Here is a 23,824-nt window from a genome sequence, read left to right on the forward strand (position 1 = left end):
GTTTTTCTAGAGTTCCCAAAGGTGAAAACACATACCTAAGGAATGTATCCTCTGCTTACAACAGCTTAGGGCCTTGAACTCAGACTTCCATATTACTACTTTATTGATGGAAAGGTAAGACTCCTAGTTGACAGTGTCACCTCAGTTGTTCACAGGATTTGAGAGAGAAAAGGGGGCTTTTAGTGAAAGGATGCTGAAGAGTCCTGTCCAAGAGTGTTCAAGAAGAGAAGATACGGGTCTGTAATGGACCTGCCTTTGCTGGTGGAGAAAGATGGGGGTGGGGGGATGTGAAAATGAGGAAGGGGAGGAGACATTCATTAGCAAGGAGAATCGTGGGAAAGAAGAGGATACTGCCCCTTCCCATCCCTCCATACTCACTGTGAAGTGGCACCAGAGCCTCCTGTGGCTGTTAGGAGGGTACGGAACAGAGGTGAGCTTGAAGCCTCCTCCCTAATAGGATTTTTACTGCACTGAGGATATTTTTAGGCCCATCGCCCAAAATGGGGGCTGGGATAATGTTAGGGAGGGCAACTTGTGGAAGAGTTTGATGAGTATTGCACTGGGGTTTGGGGCATTAGAAACTAGGACCTGCCTTTTTGAAGAGCTCTGAAGCAGCCTTTATTAGCAGAGCAGAAAAGTACAAGAACACAGTCATGGTGGACCCCTGATCCTCCATCACGGGGATGTTGCCCTTTAGGGGACATCTGGCAATTCTAATGCCAAAAATTGCTGCTTCAGGAAGATCAGATTAATAGCTTCTTCTCAGGAAGCTGTCTCCAGATCCCATTTCCTCCAGAATTTTAGTGCCTTTGTTTTGTTACCTTTCATAGGACACGGGTCACTTTTTCCTGCTTTATGCAGAACTTGTATACCTGTCTTTACGTAGAACTTGTATACCTGTCTTACATGTCTCACTAAGTTTAGTCTTACGAAATACTGGACACATGTCTGATTTATTCTAGTATTTCCTACCATGGACATCACCACAGGTAAGAAACATTATCAAATATCTTCAGCTAATGATCAGCAAAAATAAAACATATCACAACATTTTAAAAATTGAACAGCATCCTGCAGAAAATGCATTTAGAATATAGATTTTAATTATACTGCCTTCAAAAGATAAAATTATCTTTAATTTTCTTTCTAAAGGCAGCTCCCAGAAGAAGCAAAACTCTTCTCTCAAGTGATTTCCATGTGGAGAGAAATAATGTTAAAAATACAAAACAAACTGGATGCTTTGCGAATAACTACCTCTGCAGGAGTCCTCGAAATTCTGCAAAATTGCAATACATGTCTTGACTATATAATGAAAAGTCTTGAGGTAAAACTATAGCAGTCCTAAAGTGAAGAATCATTTAATCTTCGCAATGTAATTTAATGGACAACAGAAACTATTCCAATGCAAATTTTCTTTCCAGTAGCTGCCCACAATATTTCCAACTCTCACTAACTATAGGGTTAATGAAAATACTATCACAATGCAAAATAGTGGATAGACCAATCTAAATGGCCTGAGACAAAAATACCGAATTTTTAAGTGCTTAGATTTCCTTATCTTTAAATTGGGAATAATGGTAGTGCCTACTTTGAGGGGCTTTGTGTTAAATGAGATAATGCATTTAAAGCATAAGAGCTGGTACAAATAAAGTATTCAATGAGTGTTAATTATATTAGCACTATGATTATTAAATTGACAAAATCCGCAAAAATTGATATGGAATCCTTTGATGATCCCATTTATTTTAAATCCAGTACAGTTAATTTAGTGATATGTTAGTTTCTGGGGTACAATATAATAATTCAATAATTCTATCATTATTCAGTGCTCATCAAGGTTTGTGTACTCTTAATCTCCTTCACCTATTTCCTCCATCACCCCACCCGCCTCCCTCTGGTGACCATCAGTGTGTTTCTAGAGTTAAAAGTCTGTTTCTTGGTTTGTCTCTTTTTTTCCTTTATTTGTTTTGTTTCTTAAATTCCACATATGAGTGAAATCCTATGGTGCTTGTCTTTCTCTGACTGACTTCATTTAACATTATACCTTTTAGATCCATCCATGCTATTGCAAATGGCAAGATTTCTCATTTTTCTTTATGGCTGAGTAATGTTCCATTGTATGTATAAACCACATCATCCTTATCTTTTCATCTGTGGATACTTGGACTGCTTCCATGATTTGGCTGTTGTAAATAATGCTGTGATAAAGCATATATCTTTACAAAGATATATAGGGTACATATATCTTTCTGAATTAGTGTTTTTGTATTTTTTGGGTAAATCCCCAGTAATGGAATTACTGGATCATATGGTAGTTCTTTTATTTTTTCAAGGAATCTCCATACCACAGTGCCTGCACCAGTTTGCATTTCCTACCAACAGTGCAGGAACACCTATTGTTTCTTGTGTTTTGGTTTGGGTATTCTTATAGGTGTGAGGTGGTATCTCGTTGTGATTTTAACTTGCATTTCCCTGATGATGAGTCATATTGAGCATCTTTTCATGTGTCTTTTGGCCATCTGGATGTCTTCTTTGGAGAAGTATCTGTTCATGTCTTCTGCCCATTTTTTAATTGAATTATTTAGGGGTTTTGATATTGAGATATATAAATTATTTATATACCTTGATTACTAACCCTTTATCAGATATGTCATTTGCAGATATCTTCTTCCATTCAGTAGGTTGTTGTTTAGTTTTGTTGATGGTTTACTTTGCTGTGCAGAAGCTTTTTGTCTTAATGTAGTCCCACTTGTTTTTGTTTCCCTTGCCTCAGGAGACATATCTAAAAAGAAGTTACTATGGCTGATGTCAGAAACACCATTGCCTGTGCTCTTTCAGGATTTTTATGGTTTCAGGTTATCATTTAGGTCTTTAATCCATTTTGAGTTTTTTTTGTGTGTGGTGTAAGAAAATAGTCTAGCTTCATTCTTTTGCATGTTGCTGTCCAGTTTTCCCTACATCATTTGTTGAAGAGACTGTCTTTTTCCCATTGAATATTCTTGCCTCCTTTGTCAAAGATTAATTGACCATATAATTGTGGGTTTATTTCTGGGCTCTCTATTCTGTTCTATTGACTTATAGGTCTTTTTTTTTTTTTTTTTTTTTTTTGAGAGAGAGAGAGGTAGAGAGAGCAAGAGCATGAGTAGCAAGGGTGGGCAGAGGCAAAGGGAGAGAGAGAATTCCAGCAGGGTCCACACAGCATGGAGCCTGATGTGGAGCTTGATCTCATGACCTGAGATTATTACCTGAGCCAAAATCAAGAGTTGGACACCTAACCTGAATAAGCCACCCAAATGCCCCTCTATCTGTCTATTATTTTGTCAGCACCATATTGTTTTGAATACTGCTGATTTGTAGTATATCTTGAAATCTGGAATTGTGATGCCTCCAGCTTTGTTCTTCAAGATTGCTTTAAAAAAAAAAAAAAAAGATTGTTTTGCTTTGGCTATTTGGGGTTTTTTTGGTGGTTCCATACAAATTTTAGGATTGTTTATTCTCATTCTATGAAAAATGCTGTTGCTGTTTTGATAAGCATTGCATGAATGCATAGATTACAATGGGTAGTATAGACATTTTAACAATATTTATTCTTCCAAACCATGAGCATGGAATATCTTTCCATTTGTTCATTTCATCACGAATTTCTTTCATCAGTGTTTTATAGTTTCAGAGCACAACTCTTTCACCTGCTTTGTTACATTTATTCCTAGATATTTTATTATTTTTGGTGCCTTTGTAAATAAGACTATTTTCTTCATTTCTCTTTCTACTGCTTCATTCTTAGTGGATAGAAATACAATGTATTTCTATATATTGATTTTATATCCTGCAACATTACTGAATTCATTTATCAGCTCTAATAGTTTTTTGGTTAAGTCTTTATTTTTTTTATGTATAGTATCAAGTCATCTGCAAATATCCTGACCAGTTTAGATGCTTTTTATTCCTTTTTTTCTTGTCTGCTGTGGCTAGGACTTCCAGTACTATGTTGAATAAAAGTGATGAAAGTAGACATTCCTGTCTTGTTCCTAACTGTAGAGAAAAAGTTCTCAGTTTTTCTGCATTTAGGATGATATTAGCTGTGGGTTTTTCATACATGGCCTTTATTGTGCTGAGGTATGTTCCCTCTAAACCTACTTTGTTGAGGGTTTTTGTCATGAATGGATGTTGTACTTTGTCAATGATTTTTTTTTTATGTCTGTTGATATGACTATATGGTTTTTATCCTTCTCGTATTGAGGTGATGTATCATGTTGAATGATTTGTGAATATTGAACTACAGTTGCATCCTGGGTATAAATCCCACTTGATCATGGTAGATGATTTTTTTTAAATGTATTGTTGGATTCCATTTACTAATATTTTGTTGAGGATTTTTGTTGAGGATTTTTGCTGAGGATTTTTACATCTATGTTCATCAGAGATATTGACCTATAGTTCTCTTTTTTGAGGTGTCTTCATGTGGTTTTGGTATCACAGTAATGTGGCCTCATAGAATGAATTTAGAAGTTTTCCTTCCTCTTCTATTTTTTGGATTAATTTGAAGAATAGATATTAACTCTTCTTTGAATGTTTGGTAGAATTTACTTGTGAGGCTAACTTTTGTTTTTTGGGAGTTTTTTGATGTCTGATTCAATTTCATTGCTGATAATCAGTCTGATCAAAGTTTCTGTTTCTGGGGATCCCTGGGTGGCGCAGCAGTTTGGTGCCTGCCTTTGGCCCAGGGCGCGATCCTGGAGACCCGGGATCGAATCCCACATCGGGCTCCCGGTGCATGGAGCCTGCTTCTCCCTCTGCCTATGTCTCTGCCTCTCTCTCTTTCTCTCTCTGTGACTATCATAAATAAATAAAAATTAAAAAAAAAAGTTTCTGTTTCTTCCTGATTCAGTTTTGGGAGCCTATAAGTTTCTGGGAATTTATGCATTTCTTCTAGGTTGTCCAGTATGTTAGCATATAATTTTTCACAATATGCTCTTATAATCTTTTGTATTTCTGTGATGTCAGTTGTTATTTCTCTTCTTTCATTTCTGACTTTGTTTGATCCCTCTTTTTTTTTTTTTAGATGAATCTGGCTAAAAGTTTATCAATTTTGTTAATATTTTCAAAGAACTAGCTGCTGATTTCATTGATCTCTACTATTGTTTTTTATTTTAGTTTCTGTTTTGCTTATTTCTGCAATAATTTTTATTATTTCCTTCCTTCTATTAGTTTTGAGGGGTTTTTGTTCTACTTTCTCTAGCTCCTTTAGGAATAAGGTTAAATTATTTGAGATTTTTCTTCTTTGCTGACATAGACTTGTATTGCTATAAACTTCGTTTTAGAACTGCTTTCGCTGCATCCCAAAGATTTTGGACCACTGTGTTTTCATTTTCATTTGTCTCCATGTATGTTTTTTTATTTCCTGTTGATTTCTTGGTTGGCCTGATGATTGTTTAGTAGCATGTTATTTAGCCTCCATGTATTTGTGCTCTTTTGAGATTTTTTCTTGCGGTTGATTTCTAGTTTTGTAGCATTGTGGTCAGAAAAGATGCATCGTATGACTTTGATTTTGTTAATTTGTTGACAGTTGTTTTGTGGCCTAACATGATCTATTCTGGAGAATGTTCCATGTGCACTTGAAAAGAATGTGTGGTCTGCTGTTTTAGGATGAAATGTTGTGAATGTATCTGTTAGATATTTCTAGTCCAATGTGGTATTCAAAGCCACTGTTTCCTTATTGATTTCCCATTTGGGTGACATGTCCACTGGTATAAGTGGGGTGTTAAAGTTCCCTAGTGTTGTTATATAACTATCATTCCTTTATTATTCCTTTATTATATCCTCCATATATTATTTCCTTTATGTTTGTTATTAGCTGTTTTATGTATTTGGGTGCTCCCATGTTTGGTGCGTAAATATTTACAATTGTTATATCTTCTTGCTAGAATGTTCCCTTTATATAGGGTCCTTCTTTGTCTCTTGTTACGGTCTTTGTTTTAAAGTTTATTTCATCCAATATAAATATTGCTATCGCAGCTTTCTTTTCATTTCCATTTGCATGATACATGTTTTTCCATCCCTTCACTTTCAATTCACAGATGTCTTTAAGTCTGAAATGAGTCTCTTCTAGGCAGCATATAGATGGGTCTTGCTTTTTTGTCATTCCATCACCCTGTGTCTCTTTATTGGAGCATTTATTCCATTTACATTCACAGTAATTACTGATAGATGTGTATTTATTGCCAGTTATTCATTTTCTGGTTGTTTTTGTAATTCTTCTCTGTTCCTGTCTTCTCTTACTCTCTCAGTTTGCTGGATTTCTTTAGTGATATACTTGGATTCCTTTCTGTTTATTTTTCACATATCTATTATCAGTTTTGGATTTGTGGTTATCATTGGGTTTGTATATAAACATCTTATGCATATAGCAATCTACATTAAGTTGATGGTTGCTTACGTTTGAACTCATTCTAAAAGCACTAAATTTTTACTTTATATCCTTTTATTTTGTGAGTATCTTGACTGATTTTTACATACAAACTTATTTTTAATGTTTTTGAGATTCCCACTTCTTATTCCTACTTATGGTCTTTCCTTTCCACTCAGAGTCCCCTTTAACATTTCTTATAGGGCTGGTTTAGTGGTCACAAATTCCTTTCACTTTTGTTTGTCGGAGAAACTCTTTCTCTTTCCTTCTGTTCTGAATGAAAGCCTTGCTGGATAGAGTATTCTTGGTTGCAGGTTTTTCCTTTCAGTACTTTAACTATTTCTTACCACTCCCTCTGGCCTGCAAAGTTTCTGCTGAAAAATCAGCTGAGAGTCTTATGGGATTTCCCTTGTATGGAACTGTTTTGTTTTGTTTGTTTGTTTGTTTGTTTGTATTTTTTTCTCTTGCTGCTTTTAAAATTCTCTTTTTATCTCTACTTTTGGCCATTTTACTTTTTTTATTTTTATTTTTAATAGATTTTTTTTTATTGGTGTTCAATCTACCAACATACAGAATAACACCCAGTGCTCATCCCGTCAAGTACCCCCCTCAGTGCCCATCACCCATTCACCCCCACCCCCCGCCCTGCTCCCCTTCCACCACCCCTAGTTCATTTCCCAGAGTTAGGAGTCTTTATGTTCTGTCTCCCTTTCTGATATTTCCCACACGTTTCTTCTCCCTTCCCTTATATTCCCTTTCACTATTATTTATATTCCCCAAATGAATGAGAACATATAAAGTTTGTCCTTCTCCAATTGACTTACTTCACTCAGCATAATACCCTCCAGTTCCATCCACGTTGAAGCAAATGGAGGGTATTTGTCGTTTCTAATGGCTGAGTAATATTCCATTATATACATAAACCACATCTTCTTTATCCATTCATCTTTCGATGGACACCAAGGCTCCTTCCACAGTTTGGCTATTGTGGCCATTGCTGCTAGAAACATCGGGGTGCAGGTGTCCCGGCGTTTCATTGCATCTGTATCTTTGGGGTAAATCCCCAACAGTGCAATTGCTGGGTCATAGGGCAGGTCTATTTTTAACTCTTTGAGGAACCTGCACACAGTTTTCCAGAGTGGCTGCACCAGTTCACATTCCCACCAACAATGTAAGAGGTTCCCTTTTCTCTGCATCCTCTCCAACATTTGTGGTTTCCTGCCTTGTTAATTTTCCCCATTCTCACTGGTGTAAGGTGGTATCTCATTGTGGTTTTGATTTGTATTTCCCTGATGGCAAGTGATGCAGAGCATTTTCTCATGTGCATGTTGGCCATGTCTATGTCTTCCTCTGTGAGATTTCTCTTCATGTCTTTTTCCCATTTCATGATTGATTGATTGTTTCTTTGGTGTTGAGGTTAGTAAGTTCTTTATAGATCTTGGAAACTAGTCCTTTATCTGATACGTCATTTGCAAATATCTTTTCCCATTCTGTAGGTTGTCTTTTAGTTTTGTTGACTGTATCCTTTGCTGTGCAAAAGCTTCTTATCTTGATGAAGTCCCAATAGTTCATTTTTGCTTTTGTTTCTTTTGCCTTCGTGGATGTATCTTGCAAGAAGTTATTGTGGCTGAGTTCAAAAAGGGTGTTGCCTGTGTTCTCCTCTAGGATTTTGATGGAATCTTGTCTCACATTTAGATCTTTCATCCATTTTGAGTTTATCTTTGTGTATGGTGCAAGAGAGTGGTGTAGTTTCATTCTTCTGCATGTGGATGTCCAGTTTTCCCAGCACCATTTATTGAAGAGACTGTCTTTCTTCCAATGGATAGTCTTTCCTCCTTTATCGGATATTAGTTGACCATAAAGTTCAGGGTCCATTTCTGGGTTCTCTATTCTGTTCCATTGATCTATGTGTCTGTTTTTGTGCCAGTACCACACTGTCTTGATGACCACAGCTTTGTAGTACAACCTGAAATCTGGCATTGTGATGCCCCCAGCTATGGTTTTCTTTTTTAAAATTCCCCTGGCAAAAAATAAATAAATAAATAAATAAATAAATAAATAAATAAATAAATAAATAATAAAATAAAATAAAATAAAAATAAATAAAATAAAATAAAATAAAATAAAATAAAATAAATAAAATAAAATAAAATTCCCCTGGCTATTTGGGGTCTTTTCTGATTCCACACAAATCTTAAAATAATTTGTTCTAACTCTCTGAAGAAAGTCCATGGTATTTTGATAGGGATTGCATTAAACGTGTAAATTGCCCTGGGTAACATTGACATTTTCACAATATTAATTCTTCCAATCCATGAGCATGGAATATTTTTCCATCTCTTTGTGTCTTCCTCAATTTCTTTCAGAAGTGTTCTGTAGTTTTTAGGGTATAGATCCTTTACCTCTTTGGTTAGGTTTATTCCTAGGTATCTTATGCTTTTGGGTGCAATTGTAAATGGGATTGACTCCTTAATTTCTCTTTCTTCAGTCTCATTGTTAGTGTATAGAAATGCCATTGATTTCTGGGCATTGATTTTGTATCCTGCCACGCTGCCAAATTGCCGTATGAGTTCTAGCAGTCTAGCTTTTGGGTTTTCTATGTAGAGTATCATGTCATCGGCGAAGAGGGAGAGTTTGACTTCTTCTTTGACTTTTGGCCATTTTAATTATGTATCTTGGTGTTGGACCTCCTCAGGTTGGTTTTGTTTAGGGTTCTCTGTGCCTCCTGGATCTGGATTTCTCTTTCCTTCCCCAGATTCAGGAAGTTTTCAGCTATTATTTCTTCTAATAAATGTTCTGTCCCCTCTTCTCTCTCTTCTCCTTCTGGGATCCCTGTAACACGACTGTTATTGTACTTGATGGTGTTGCTGAGTTCTCTTAACCTGTTCTCATTTTTTATTATTCTTTTTTATTTCTCTTGTCCAGCCTGATTGCTTTTTATTAGTGTCTTCCAGGTCACTGATCTGTCCTCCTGCTTCCTCTAATCTGTTTATACCCTCTGGTGTATTTTTAATTTCAGTTATTGAGTTCTTTATCTCTGATTGGTTCTTTTTTATGTTTTCTATCTTTGTGGAGGGTCTCACTGAGGTCTCCATCCTTTTCTCAAGTCCAGTGAATATCTTTATAACCATTACTTTATATTCTCCATTAGGCATGTTGCTTATCTTCATTTTTTTTAGGTCTCTTGCTGTGATTTTGTTCTGTTCTTTCATTTGGGACATATTCCTCTGTCTCATTCTATCTAACTCTCTATTTCTCTGTATCAGCTACGTCTCCTGCTCTTGATGGTAGTGGCCTTTTGAAGAAGAGGTCATATAGTGCCCTGCAGTGCAGTGTTCCCTGTTACTCCAAACCTGGTGCTTCAGGGGGGTCTCCTGTATGTGTTGTGTGCACCCTCCCGTTGTGGCTGGGATGTGTTTGCCTTGAGTCTCGTCTGCAATGGCTCTCTGCCTGTCGTGGGCAGGGTCTGGTCCCTGTGGTGTTAGTGGGCTGCCTTGAGCTTGGGATGAGTCAGACCAGGTGTTTGCCAGAGATGAAGTAGAACCAAACTATAGGGCACTCTCCCTGTCTTGTCCCCTAGAATCTTTTGTTGGTGGGTAGACCTACAGTCAGACTGGTGTGTGGTCAGCTTCCCCTCTCTCCAGGGCAGGACTCATTTTGGAGTGGGGCTGGTTGGTGGTGGGGCTGTTTGCACACTGCCAGGCTTGTGGCACTGCTTTGGATGGACTCTTGCCAAGGGCCCTTTGGAGAGTGGGTGGACCCACAACATGCATGTGAGTGGGGTGCAGTGCTAGCAAAGTCTGTGCAGGTCTGCTGTGGGAGTGGATCTGGAGCTGACCTCTGGCTGGAGGGGGCATGTCCACACTAGAGTGAGGGGGTTCTGTGAGCAAATTAGTTCCAGCCAATGTTAGAGTATCTAGGCTAAGGGAGAAAAGTGGCACCCACCAGCTACTTTGTTCCTGGAGAAGTCTCCCCCTGATTTCTGTCCCTTGTTCCTATATGCCCCAGGCACTTTTCATACTGTAGTTTCTGTGCTATATCTCTGTGGGACTGTCATGCAGTCTCTTTAACAGTGGGGATGGTCTCCTCTCTCCCTCCCAGCTCTCCCAGAGCTGAGTCAATGTTCTCAAGATTCCAGGGTTTAAGTCCTCCTGGTTTTAAGAAGTTGTAAAATTGGACCTATCTCATTTCCAAAGCCAAATGTGATGAGGATTCATTTTTCCCATGCTGGATCCTCCCACCCCAGTCTTTGCCTATGGGTCTCTCTCCTGCCAGCAGACCCCGGGTCCAGTTAGGTCCCCACCCCATCTCTACCCTTCCTCTCGTTTTCTGGGTCTCTGCATTCAGCTGTGGGGTCTGTTCTCCCAGTCTACAGAATTACTTATGCTGATATGGATGTTATCTAGGTTTACCTGGAGGACAAAGTGAGCTTGGGTCCTCCTACTCCACCGTTATTCCCCAGAAGTCTTAGTTTGATGATTTTATAAATGAAGTTATCAAATCCATATATTTAAAGATTGCCAAAACATTAAATTTTCAGCTTAGACGTACATTTTTTAAATACTGGGTTTTAATATTTGAGATTCGTGGTGAATATATTCACTTCATAAACCAAGATCTCCTTCCAGGTTTTTGTATCTTTTCCTTGTTGAACACAAGTTACAGTGGTTGTGATGACCCTTCCAGATGTGGAAGGTAACTACCCACATGTGGTAGTTACAGCCTATAGAAAGTTCTCTACCTAGGAAGACCCTCTGCTACATGAATCCATGATTTGGGGCACCAGCTGGAGGGATCTGGTTAATAATAGCAAGTTTACTGAGTAAGGATTGAGATAAGCTTTCTAATTATTTTTTAGCATACCTTTGGACTATTTGTAAGCATCATTGCCAACCGGTAATTCTCCATTTATTGATGTGTTGAGCACCTGCTCTGTACCAGGCACTGCTGCCATGTGCTGGGAGTCCTCAGACAACACCCTACTTATTATACAGAGCTCAAGATCTATTATAGGAACCAAAGTAGAGAGATATTAATGTGTGATGTATGCTATGATCATTTGGATGATATGGTCATGTGAAAGAAGAGAAATTGACCTAGCCTGCAAGAAGTGATAATTCATCTGGGTTTTGGAAGATTGTGTTGAGTTAGCCAGGTAAAAGGGTCCAGGGTGTGTGGGTAGCTGAGTGGAAAGAGCACCCTAGGCAAGGGGAGAGTATAGATATGGAACCATGACCAAGCATGGCATGTTCTGGAGCTATAAATAAGATGGAACCTAGTTTGCAAATGGGGAAGTGGTGAAAGGTGAGATTCTCAAAGCAGGGCCAGATGAGGAAGGGCCTTGAATATCACAATGAATGTTGACCGTAGAGTAGCTACTGAAGGATTTTGAGCAGGAGGGTGAAATGATTTGATTTAGAAATGTCTCAGGACCCTAGGGTATGTGTAGATGGTGGGGGGAAGGGAGGCAGTGAGAATAGATAAACCAGTTACAAGACTAGAAATCCTGGGGGGACTAAGGTAAGACGATGGTGAGGATGAAAGAAGGTGGAGCCACAAGCTTCAGATGGGCACGTGGCCCAGGCTTGTGCCAAGATACCTGGCTTGGCCACCAACATGGAAGGGTTCACACTACAGAGAGGAAGTAGGAGGGAGAGGCTTGTGTAGAAACAACTAAGTGCCGTACATGTTGGAAATCTAATACTCATGGGACAGCCAGATGACCATCTTCAATCAGCAATTGGGGTTAGAGATCTGGGGCAAAAGGAAGTGACAGGAGCTACAGAGCATGTGTGTTATGTATGTGCCCAGCAGCCCAGGAAGAGCAGGATGGGTGGAAGGAGAGCAGCATCCCAGGCAGAATAAGGAACGGAGCCAGCTGTCAGATGTGATGCAGACATCATGCAGCATGAAGGCTGACCAGCTAGTGTCAATCTGTTAGTGATGCGGCCACACAGCAGGGCCTGGAGTGGCTGAGAGATGCGTACGCAGAGACCCGGAGTTCACAGACCATCTTTTCAAGGCCTGTGACCGTGGAGAAGAGGTGGGGACCCAGACAGTAACTAGAGGAAAACAAAGCACAAGAGGGGCTTCTTGTGTATACTTTTAATGAGAGGTAAAAGGGAAGCCTGTGGCAAAGGAGAGCTTGAGAGAGGAGAAGAGTAATGAGTGACACAGGGATGGCTTGGTTGGCATGTGGGAACAGGTGTCTCTTCCTCTGGAAAAGGAGGATGAAGTTAAGACAGCATGGGTGCACCTAAGCCTCGGGGAGGGCTGGGACCAGAGGGTGTCACCGTGGGACATGGGAGGACAACTTCTCTCCTGATGACCAGGAAATGGGCAGAAAGTGAGGCTGTGGGAAGGCAGTGCTAGTGATCCAGCATACAGCAGGGTGTCTGCATGTGTGCATTCATTGGAGGGGGAGGTTAAATTTACATTTACTTTAGTTTTGCTTTATTATAAATTATTTTAGCAACTTAAGAAAAAAATCAGCATGGACTCTTATTTTTACTAATGCAGCTACATATGCTGCAATTTAAATATCGTGTTTTTTATGTGCAAATGTAGCCCCAAATGAGGCTGTGATCGTATTATGATTAAACATAAATTATGAACTGTATTTTCTTTTGGTTCTGGACAGGACTACCTTGAAATTAAAAGAATGATTTTCCCAAGATTTTACTTTCTTAGCAACGCTGAACTCCTTGATATTCTGGCTGACAGCAGAAATCCTGGGTCTCTACAGGTAATATTTTTCTCTGCTCAGGGATATTATTTCCAAACCAGGTCAGAATTGTATAGTGTTTATTGACATTTGATTCTGGTCCACAGCCTCATCTTGTGAAGTGTTTTGAAAATATAAAACAGTTATTGATTTGGAAACAAGAAATTGGCCCTCCTGCTGTGATAATGCTCATGTCTGCCGAAGGGGAAACTCTTCTGTTGCCCAAGTATGACATATGTGTTACTAATGAAACATTCAGACACCATAAAACTTTATTATTTAAAACCTCTGCTTGGAAATGTCTGATATTTCAAGAAGTTTGCTAAGCAAACTATTTCCCCAAAGATAATGTACTTATGCAGAATTTTACCTTTTCATGTCTGTATTTATTGGTATTATCCTAGGTGCCAGCATAGGGGTTTTATTATAGGAACTTATTAGGAAGAAAATTTGCTATTTGCTTGATGTTGTTCATGCTGCTCCCTATGCTGCCTCCCTGGCCCCTGGCCCCAGGCCCCCGCTCATCAGCTGATTCCCTCCAGCCTTTGACATGTGGCTCCTATTGGGAGTTGATTAAAAAAATGCTGTGCCCAAGTGTTTCCATCCACTGAAGTCCCTAACCCCACCCTGACCTAGGATGGCTGTTTAAAAGAGCCAGCGAGGAATACAAAAATGCTCTGTAATATAATTTACCTACTTTGTCAGTTCATGTTTTAGTGGAACCTCTTAATTTTGTAAGTCAATGGTTTCAGTGTCATAGTTCCATAAAGTTAGGTGATAAGTTGTCTCCGTAGCTTTCCAAATTAAGATCTAGAAAAAACACAATTGTAGAATTATGATCCTTTGGCCTGTGAATGTTATAAGTATAGAAAAGTTAGTCTACAGCCTTATCAAAGGAATGAAGAAACATGGATAAAAAGAATTATTTGCGATTTTTTTTTTTGGAAAAAATTACAGGAAAATTCGTGTAAGAAGTGCTGTGGAACAGTGGTTGATAAATGTAGAGAAAAGCATGTTTGATGTACTGAAAAAGTAAGTACAATTTTTAAAAGATTTTATTTATTTGAGAGAGAGAGAGAGAGAGAGCGCATGAGCAGGGAAGAGGGAGAGGGAGAAGCTGAGAGCCTGATGCGGGACTCAATCCCAGGAGCTCAAGATCATGACCTGAGCCAGACACTTAACTGACTGAACCACCTAGGTGTCCCTGTGAGTACAATTTTTAATTCTAAGATTGCATTATATATATTTAACCTTGGCTTATTACCTACTAATCTTATTGGAAAGGATCTGTAGCAATGTAGAGTGAAGTCTTTTATGAAATGGGCTTTGATAGAACATGACAGCACATGGCTGGATGGAAAATCACTTTTTCAGCGTGAATGTCAGTTTGAGAGCATGATCCTGGACTGCATCCAGGTGTTTTTTTGTGTGCTTTCAGCCTAGTCAGTTTTCCAAAGACCCCATGCCCTGAAGGCTCAGCTGTAGCCCATCCCAGTTCTGCTTCCTCACATTGTTTGCTTGGTTCCATCTTTGTGATGTTCTCCTTTTTACGTTCCAGTTGGTTTAGAGCGAAGAAAGAGCCCCAGAGCATGAATTTTTAAATGACTTCGACTCGAGCTGCCTTGTACATTTCTAATTCCTTGTGGTTGGTTATATTTGTTGGTCTTTAAGTTTTTATATATTGGTATTAATTAATATGATCCTGAATGCCAACACGAGACTCCTAGAGCAGAGCAGATCATAACCACAACAGCTTTCTTGGCTGTAGTCCTTCCCCAGGTGATGTGATCAGAGCCAGATGCCGTCTCCCATGAGGGCAGGAGCTTCTGCAGGCACTCAAGAGACAGATGTTCACTTGTCACCCCAGGACCATCTTATCAGCTGCTAATCATGATAGTTCTTTCTCTTTACAGTTCTTTTGAAATGTCTCTTCCTTTTCATGTTACTTAGGATGACAAATTTGGTACAATGTTGAAAAGTACACATGACAATCACCATCCTTCTTTTGTTCCTCATTTTACTGGGAACATTTCTAATGTTTCACTGTTTGTTATGATGCTAGGATTTCTGGAACATACCCCTCCTCAAAATAAAGGGTTTTATTCTCTAACTTGTTTGCAAAGTTTTTAACAATTGAAGGGTATTTAATTAGTTCAAAAGTTTTTTACTGAATATATCAAGAAACCTAAATACCCCTTTGCCTGAAATTTGCCATGAATGACAACCACAAATGTCCTTATGTTGAACTTTCCTTCATTTTCCTCTTCATATTTTGGTCCACTTAGTTTATTTTCTGGAAAATTGTATTAAACATTTCCTCCTTTTCTGTGGGTTTGTCCTTATCCTCTTTTTGTTTCTAGCATTTATTTCTAATAAATAACTGCATTACCACCCATGTTAGCTCCCTGAACCTTGCCCACAGCCCTGCAAAAAGTCCCTTCATTAAACTCTCTAGGCACCCTTCACATGTGCTGCTGCATGCATGCCTCCCATCCTCTGTCCACCCTCGAATCAGCAGGCTTTGGGTCTGGGGGTTTTTACTTCCTGTTGCTGCACTGAGTTTCTTCATATCTTTTGGGGCAGCCATGCCAAAGTCAGAGACATTTCCTTTGTTCTAGTGAATACTCTTAAAATGTAAATGCACATTATGAAACATACTTTCATCAAAGCTTATGGTAAATATCTCCGATTTGTCCCCAACAAGCATGGTCACTTCATACTGCCCTCCCATCACCTCCTCCATATTGTAATCATGCAGGATTTTATTCCAGTTGCATTAATTTCTATATCATCAAATGTCACAAGACATGGCAGCATTTAGTCTCACCAGAAAGTGTTCATATTCCTCTGTTACACTCCCCACTGGTTGATCTCTGATCTCAGAGAGCTTTAGCCAGGGGTTAGCATCCATGAAGGAGCGGTCTGTCACTGCGTCAGCTTTGTTCATGTTTCTACCGGTCATTTTTGGTTGTCCATTCGTGTTCAGACTGGTGAGTGTCCCTCTCCCTCTCTAAGCAAGTGCTGGTATGTAATTACAGTAGCCTTCCTGCATAGCTACAGGTGACAGGATGGACACATGGCCCAGGATGTGATTGGTTTAGCTCCCAGCATATGGAGATTGCTTTCCATTTCTCCTGGGAACTACAAGATACCCTTGTCACCTCCCCGGTGTGTGAGTTCCAGTGTCATTTCAGGTACTCCGCATCTTGGAGAAAAATGACAGTGTCAACGCCTCGATTCCTGTCTTCCCCTTACTCCCTTCCTGTCCTGCCATGTTTGAAGATGTGTGGTGTGATTGCAGGCCCTCCTCTGTTTCTCTCTGCAGCCTCATCGCCCTTGGAGATGGCTATTCATTGCGGCCATTGGCAGCTGGGGTGTGGGGAAGGTAGAGGCCGCCACTGGTCCTGCTTAGAGAGTTCTCATTCCCTGCAGAGCCACCCTGATCTCTCTTGTGTTTGTCCAACTTGGCAGTGGTGTTCTCCCATTTCTCTGCTCATTTCTGTAACTCAGTCCCAATTTGCTTTCTGCCTGCTAGAGCCTTTTCAAGTTGATGCCCTGGGGCACACTTTCTTGTGTTCCAGTGTTTTGTGTGTGTACATATGTGTATATGTACAATATATATGATATATACTATTAACATATTATCTGTCACTTGAAGGAATATGGCTCACGATGAAGACAGGATTGTTACATCAAAAATCTTGATCCACTGTCTCCCAAGAGGCTGTAAAAAATCAGAATAAATATTTCTAAAACCCTGAAGGAAATTAAATAAATTATAATGTGCTGTGTGTCTGTGTGTGTTTATATATAAATGGGGGTACCATGTCAAAATAAGAGTAAGGTCTTTTTTTGTCAAAAGAGAAATGGAACTACATGTTTTTTGAGAGATAAAGCAATGCTACAAAAGGTGCAAATAAAAGCAGTAAAGACAGGTCATGGAGTAGCAAACAAAAAGAAAACAAAGACATTAAAATAAAAGGTCATTTTAATAAGAGCTACATTTGTATCTCAACAATGTCACTGACATCGTTTTAAAATATATAAAAGTCATTATAAACCTATTTCTCCTCAGTGGCAGTGATAATAAGAAAATAATAAAAACAGACACCATTTGCAATTACAGCAAAAATTAGAAGAATCAATATTTATTTTAAAAATAAACTAAATTCTAGATTAAGATTGATAAGTAAAGAAACTGTCACAGTAGTAGAAGAAAAGTAAAGTTTAATGTTGAAAATTTGTGACACATGGGATCAGTGATCAGTTTGACTATATAGAAACTAAAAATTTCTAAGTGGCAAAAAACCCACTGTAACAATATGAAAACCTATTTTGTTGGCACAAATTAACTTGATCTTAAATAAAATTTCTGCATATTTTTCATGAATCCTATTTTTTCCTTATGATTTTTATTTTATTTTTTAAAGATTTATTTATTTATTTATGATAGAGAGAGAGAGAGAGAGAGAGAGAGCAGAGACACAGGAGGAGGGAGAAGCAGGCTCCATGCCAGGAGCCCGATGCGGAACTCCATCCCGGGACTCCAGGATTGTGGCCTGGGCCAAAGGCAGGCGCTAAACTGCTGAGCCACCCAGGGATCCCCTATGATTAATTTTTAAAGCTAAATGCAGGGCTTTACTGCTAAAGTTCATTTAATGGTTTCAGCCCAGTACTCATCTTGTAGAAATTATCTTAAATACTGATTTTGTCGTTGATAGTAATAGATATTCAAAGCTAATATGGCCATCTCCCCCTTCCAGTTTCACCACCCCAGAAACTCAATGGCCCCATTGGAAGAGTACAGGTGATATTAAAGGGAAGTTTAAGTAATCTGCATTATGCATGAATTCAGGCTCTGTTAAGTCTAGCATTTGGTCCCATACGTACACCTAAATCAGAATTAAAGAACCAGAGATCCTAAAGGAAAATACCCACCCCCACATGATCTTGTCATGCTGGATCATTAAATGGCCACTATGATTACATGTAATAATAGAAATAAAATGTTCTATTTATAGATTTGTAAGTCAAGGGGTTGAAGACTGGAGCTGCCAAACTTTTTCCGAGTGGGTGGTGTCTCATCCAGGACAAGTGGTCCTCACAGTGGTGAGTTAATTTATGGTCATACTGCCAAGAAAGCAAAGATTTAGAAGTAAACCACTCTGAAGGGTACTAATTATGTGTCACTTTGAAATGCATCAAAAAACAATATAGATGGATGGATATATGGACAGATGTGATAAAGTAAATATAGCAAAAATTAGTTGGAATATAGGTGGTGGGCATATGGGCATTTGTTTTATAATTCAACATTTTTATGGTTTTAAAATTTCTTCATGATGTTGAATGAAAAGAATCATAAATTATTTTCTCAGGGATGTTCCCCTATGGCACTGTATTTGGTTTCTACTGCTGCAATTACAAAGTTACCACGAACTTAGTTGCTTAAAACAGCACGTTCATCATCTTGCAGGTGTGTCCGATGAAGGCCTCACTGGTGTCACTGGCTAAAATCGAGTTGTTGGCAAGGCTGCATTCCTTCCCAGAGGCTCAGGGGAGAATCCCTTTCCTTATCTTTCCCAGCCTCTAGAGGCCACTGGCATGTCTTGGCTGGTGGCCCCTTCCTTCATTTTCAAAGCCAGCCCTGTTGGCACTTGTCTGACTGTTCTACATTAATCAAACTTCCCTCTACTCACAGCAGAAAAAGTTCTCCAGTTTTAAGGGTACCTACGATCATATTGGCCCCACTCAGATAATCCCAAATAATCTCTCCATCTGAAGGTCTTGATTTAGTCGCAGCTGCAAAGTCCCTCTGCCATCTAGTATGACTTGGTCACAGGTTTTGGAGTGTAGCATATGGGTGTCTTTCAGAGAGCCTTCACGCTGCTGATTGTTGCTTTTGTGGACCTCAAAGGAGAAAGAGAAATGAGGTATGTGTGACAGCAAGAAAACCAGGGCACATGGTTCTTTTGAGAAGAAGAACTTATAAAGTGGTGATTGAAGTCAAGACAGTAGAGAATTCCCCAATAGAATGTATAGAATAAGAGAGGGACAAAGAAAGACCCCAGAGGACATCTACATTTAAGGAGAAGATGAAGGAAGGGGCTCCGTGAAGGGATCCAAAGAAGAGGCATCATGGAGCTAAGGGAGGAGAGATGGAACTGGATTAACTTTTCTCTAGAGCAAGTGAGCAGTCAGCATTTTAAAATGCTCTAGAGAGATCTGAAAACTCCATTATGTATGTCGGTGATGAGAATCCCCATGAACCTTGGGGACGGAGGTTCCCCTGCAGTGATGGAGGAAGAAGCCCCAGCTCCATGAGTTACCTTTACCAAGTGTTTGTAAACAGACTTGACTCTATTAAATTCTCTAGTAAATTTAAAAATAACATCACATCTGTTTACTGTGCCTTGCCCTACCACAACTGTCAAGTCTCTGTTAAAATAAACTAGGATTATGGACACAAATGATGATGTCCTTTGTCTCTTGTCTCCTTTGTTATCCACTTGGCTGAATATTGATAAAATGCTTGAAGAGCCTGAGCTGAGGACTGGGGTAAGCTATTGTCTGCAAAGGCAGCAAAAGGATAATGAATCATTGTGGACATTTCTGTGATTTACCAGGCACATACTCAGATCTGCTTTATGAAGAAGAGATCATCCCAGATCCCTGGTTCTCCAGAATCCCTGGTTCTCTAACAATAAGAAGCACTCTGTCGTGTCTCCAGAAGTACTTCATTATAGGCTTGAACTTACATCATTGAACAGACTTTGCCAAAATTTCTCCCCTTTCTGCCCTGCCTACTGCTAATTTCCCATCCCGGCGTATAATTGACAATTACCCTTTCTCCTGCACTTCTGCATATGGACTAGGAGCCTTCTCCCAGCAGACATCTGTGGGGGAGTAGGGATGATAACTGGCCCGTATGTTTGGCCACTGAAAGCATTTCAGTGTGGATTTATCCAGGCTAGAGCAACTTCCAGCTGTCTAAGGAAAGAAAGATCTGGTTTGCAGCCCACCTCACTAGAACTCACACTGACGCAGCCTAACGAGGGGACTCTTCCCCTTGGATGCTCTCTCCGGAGACTGAATCCTGAATAAATGCCTCAATCATAGCAGTGCAATGGCGCTTGACTGGACTCCTCTGTGATGTGGCCTTGGTTCCTGCCCACTTCCCAAGCCATGGTCCCCAGCCTCCTGTTGATCTGCCACATCTTTTAAGAAAGTCAGAGTTAGTTTCTGTTGCATGCGGCCAAAAACACTGATGCATCAGGTTTCACATCCTCTACCCTTTTACCTCGTTCTAGAAAAAGGTCCCATCGCTATGCCTCTTATTCCAAAATTATTCTATGCTAATTATTCCAGAATGTATTTCTTTATAGCCTTACATGTTTCTTAGGCACTTCAAATTCATTAAATCCCCAAACACATTCACTGTGCCCCTTCCCCTCCAGCATGCTCTTCTTCAGTAGCTACTATCCTCGTGACTGAAATCACGGTTCACCCAGTTACGGGCCAGAAACTTGCAAGCCTCTGGACATATTCCCCTTCACTGACTGCCAATGTGACATTAAACCATGGGCCTTCTGGCATACATTGAGAGAGTGAGCATCAAAAGGTGGATCAAGTAACAGAAGTCATATAGAGTTCCTGAAAAATTATGATTACAGACAACATATTCTAGGAAAAGTATTTCTGGGGTCAGCTGAGCGCACAGTCCTAATTTCATGCTGGAGTTTTTCTTCCATTATTACTGTCCCAAGTTATGAGTCTTGTGATGATAGCTAAGAATATAAGATTTCTAAAGTAGAAATATTGGGGGTGAATATATTTCAATTTACCAAAAAAATAAGGCCACATTAGCTTAATAAAATTCAGTGTCTGACTCTCAAATTCATTCAAATGTGTAAGCTCTCTTTCACATACACTCACACACACATATCATGAAAACACCTGATTTAATTTATAGTTGATTCTTCAGTTCTCATCTTTATATCTTTTTCAGAGCCAGATCATGTTTTATAATGATTGCATCAAAAGTTTTGTGAGTTCTCATTCAAGAGCAGAGTTGGAAAAAGTCCATGCTGGTATGATTGGTCACCTAGAGGAGACTGCAGCACTGGTGGTGCTGGATACTAGTAACACTCGCACAAAAGCTGTACTGACAGCACTGCTTACGCTTTGCGTTCACTGCCGAGACATAGCAAGAGATTTACTGCTGAAAGGTGTCTCCGGTGTGGGGGATTTTGAGTGGACAAGGTAAGTAGATCTCAATTATAGCTCCACCAGAAATAACTCCTCACATAGCTTCCTCTTGATAAATTTATTCTCCACCTCCAATTATGTGAAACTCACGTTTCAATTTTCTGGGATTTATAGACATTCTGGGCAAATGGTGTCAGTTTGAGTACCCTGTGCCTGTGTTTTCTTTTCCACTGTGCTCCCTTCATTGTAACTTCCTTCTGTATCACATTCCTGAGTGGGCCTCACTTCTCACCATTCAGCCAGGCTGCAGCATACAGTGTGTAGTGAGAGCAGCTCCCCCCAGGCCTCCATTCTCCTTCTTCCCTGGGTGTAGTCCATTCTGGAACTCACTAAGCTGGGAAACAAAACTGAGAACGTTTGTGGCCAGTTGTCCACCTCAGAGCCCCATTCTCCTCCCAGGAATCTGGTATATATATATATATATATATATATATATTCATAAATACATATTTCATACATGAAACACCACACAGCCACTGACCCTGGGGAGAAGAGGAGAGCACACTAAGATTCGTACAAGAAATGTGAAACTTTAAACTTCTGAGTTACTTTTTCCTAAAGATGCCTCTGTTCATGGAAAAATTAACTGTCCTGCCTATATAAGGTCTTTGATTCTCAAGAAAGTGAATTTTTAAAAAATTCTGCTATCGTATAAATTTCCTTATTTTAGATGTGACAACTTCCTTTAAACTCTAGAGAAGATGGAGCAGAGAGGCTGATGTATTTAACTAACACCATTTGAGTATATTTTACTAGAATACTTCATATTTGATATGTATTTCCATGTCCATTTTACTGCAGAAGTATAACTATACCATTTTTAATTGCCAAAGAAATATGCCATCTGGATGAATCATCACCCAAAAGTTCAATATGTCATTACTACTTTCTAGTAACTCTTTTTTAAAGTGAGAATGAAAGGTGGAAGAGCCTATATAGAAAAGTAAAGTAGAGAAGACATGACTCTAATAAATTCTGTGAGCATCTATGATTCTAGGGCTAAAGTATGCTAGAGTCCCCCAAGACCTCATAGGGAACTCACAGGACACTGCAAAACATGTTAACCTTTTGAGGGGCTCTGAGGGATATGCATCATATGTCAGACACCAAGCAAACTGGTAGCTCAAAGTAGTTGACAGATGGGGTGCCTGGGGCAGGAAATGTGGATAATGGATAAAGGAGGTCAAAGATACCAACTTCCAGTTACGAGATAAGTTCTGGGGATGTAATGGATAGCGTGGCAACTATAATTAATAATACTTCATTGTATACTTGAAGGGTACTAAAACAGTAGATCTTAAATGTTATCACAATAAAAATAAATTCATAAGTATGTGAATGATGGATGTTACCTAAATATATTGTGATCATTTCACAACAGGTGTATATATCATCATCATGTTGTATGTACACCTTAAACTAACACAAAGGTATGGGTCAATATCTAGGGGAAGGAATGCACACTATAAAGCTCCAGCTGAGTCACAAGTTTTGCTCATAGCCTTACAGAGAAGAAAATTTATGGTGAGCCACGTGATGCACAGGGTTCATAAAATAAATACCACTATTTTGTTTGACATTAAGAACAACTAGCATTTCTCTCAGCTCTCCTTGTAGTAAGGATCCTGGTTATAATGAACAATGTAAACCATAATAAATTTCATAGGGATGATTCTGGTATAAATCCTCTATTTGTGCGGCACATGTCACAGCAGAGCAGCAGGATTCAGCCAGACTGCTTTCCTCACAGGGAAAGTGCTCACATGCTTGTAGTATTTGGAGTTCTGAAGTTTCACTGATGAACTATCCATAACTCTTTTCATTTTGTTGTAATTTTTTAGTCAACATTCCATTTTTAATCTTCATTATGTTTCTACATGTGAAAAAATTAAGAATGATTTTGCCCAAATACTATGTGCACTTAAAATATTCTTTTCAGACATTTGCAGTATAAATGGAATGACAAGCAGAAGTTGTGCTATGTGTCCCAAGGAGATGCCAGCTTCACGTATGGCTACGAGTACTTGGGATGTACTCCTCGGTTGGTTATTACACCCCTCACTAACAGATGCTGGCTCACCCTCACGGGAGCTCTGCTCTTGAATCTTGGAGGCTGCCCCACTGGCCCCGCTGGCATGGGCAAAACAGAGACTGTCAAAGATCTAGCCAAAGTAAGTGGTTTCTATATCCAGAATACTATTTTTTTTTATAGTCATACAAACTTCCAGTGGTATCTTAAATTTATACTATTCCTGCTATTAAGATGTTCCTAACATTTAACAAACACCTGACCACGTTCACTAAGTCATGTAATTCATCTGTTCATTTTGAAATGCCTGTTCTGTGCTGGAACTTGGGACCTTGGCAGGGCCAAGTATGCTTTGTGCGACTTGGTATTACACTGTGCTAACTGATGTGCCAGCGGC

At 39.3% G+C, this 23,824-nt stretch overlaps 1 protein-coding gene across 1 annotated transcript in view; it reads left to right on the top strand.

Annotated features, from left to right (window-relative positions):
- DNAH14 (dynein axonemal heavy chain 14) overlaps positions 1-23,824 on the top strand; it is a 311,703-nt gene that overhangs the window by 94,257 nt on the left and 193,622 nt on the right. The window contains 7 exon segments of the mRNA XM_041749477.1: positions 1,153-1,324; positions 13,047-13,151; positions 13,238-13,356; positions 14,088-14,162; positions 18,152-18,239; positions 21,139-21,392; positions 23,338-23,569. Coding sequence (XP_041605411.1) covers positions 1,153-1,324; positions 13,047-13,151; positions 13,238-13,356; positions 14,088-14,162; positions 18,152-18,239; positions 21,139-21,392; positions 23,338-23,569 — 1,045 coding nt within the window.

The sequence above is a fragment of the Vulpes lagopus genome, chromosome 1 (assembly GCF_018345385.1).
Source record: "Vulpes lagopus strain Blue_001 chromosome 1, ASM1834538v1, whole genome shotgun sequence".
NCBI lineage: Eukaryota > Metazoa > Chordata > Mammalia > Carnivora > Canidae > Vulpes > Vulpes lagopus.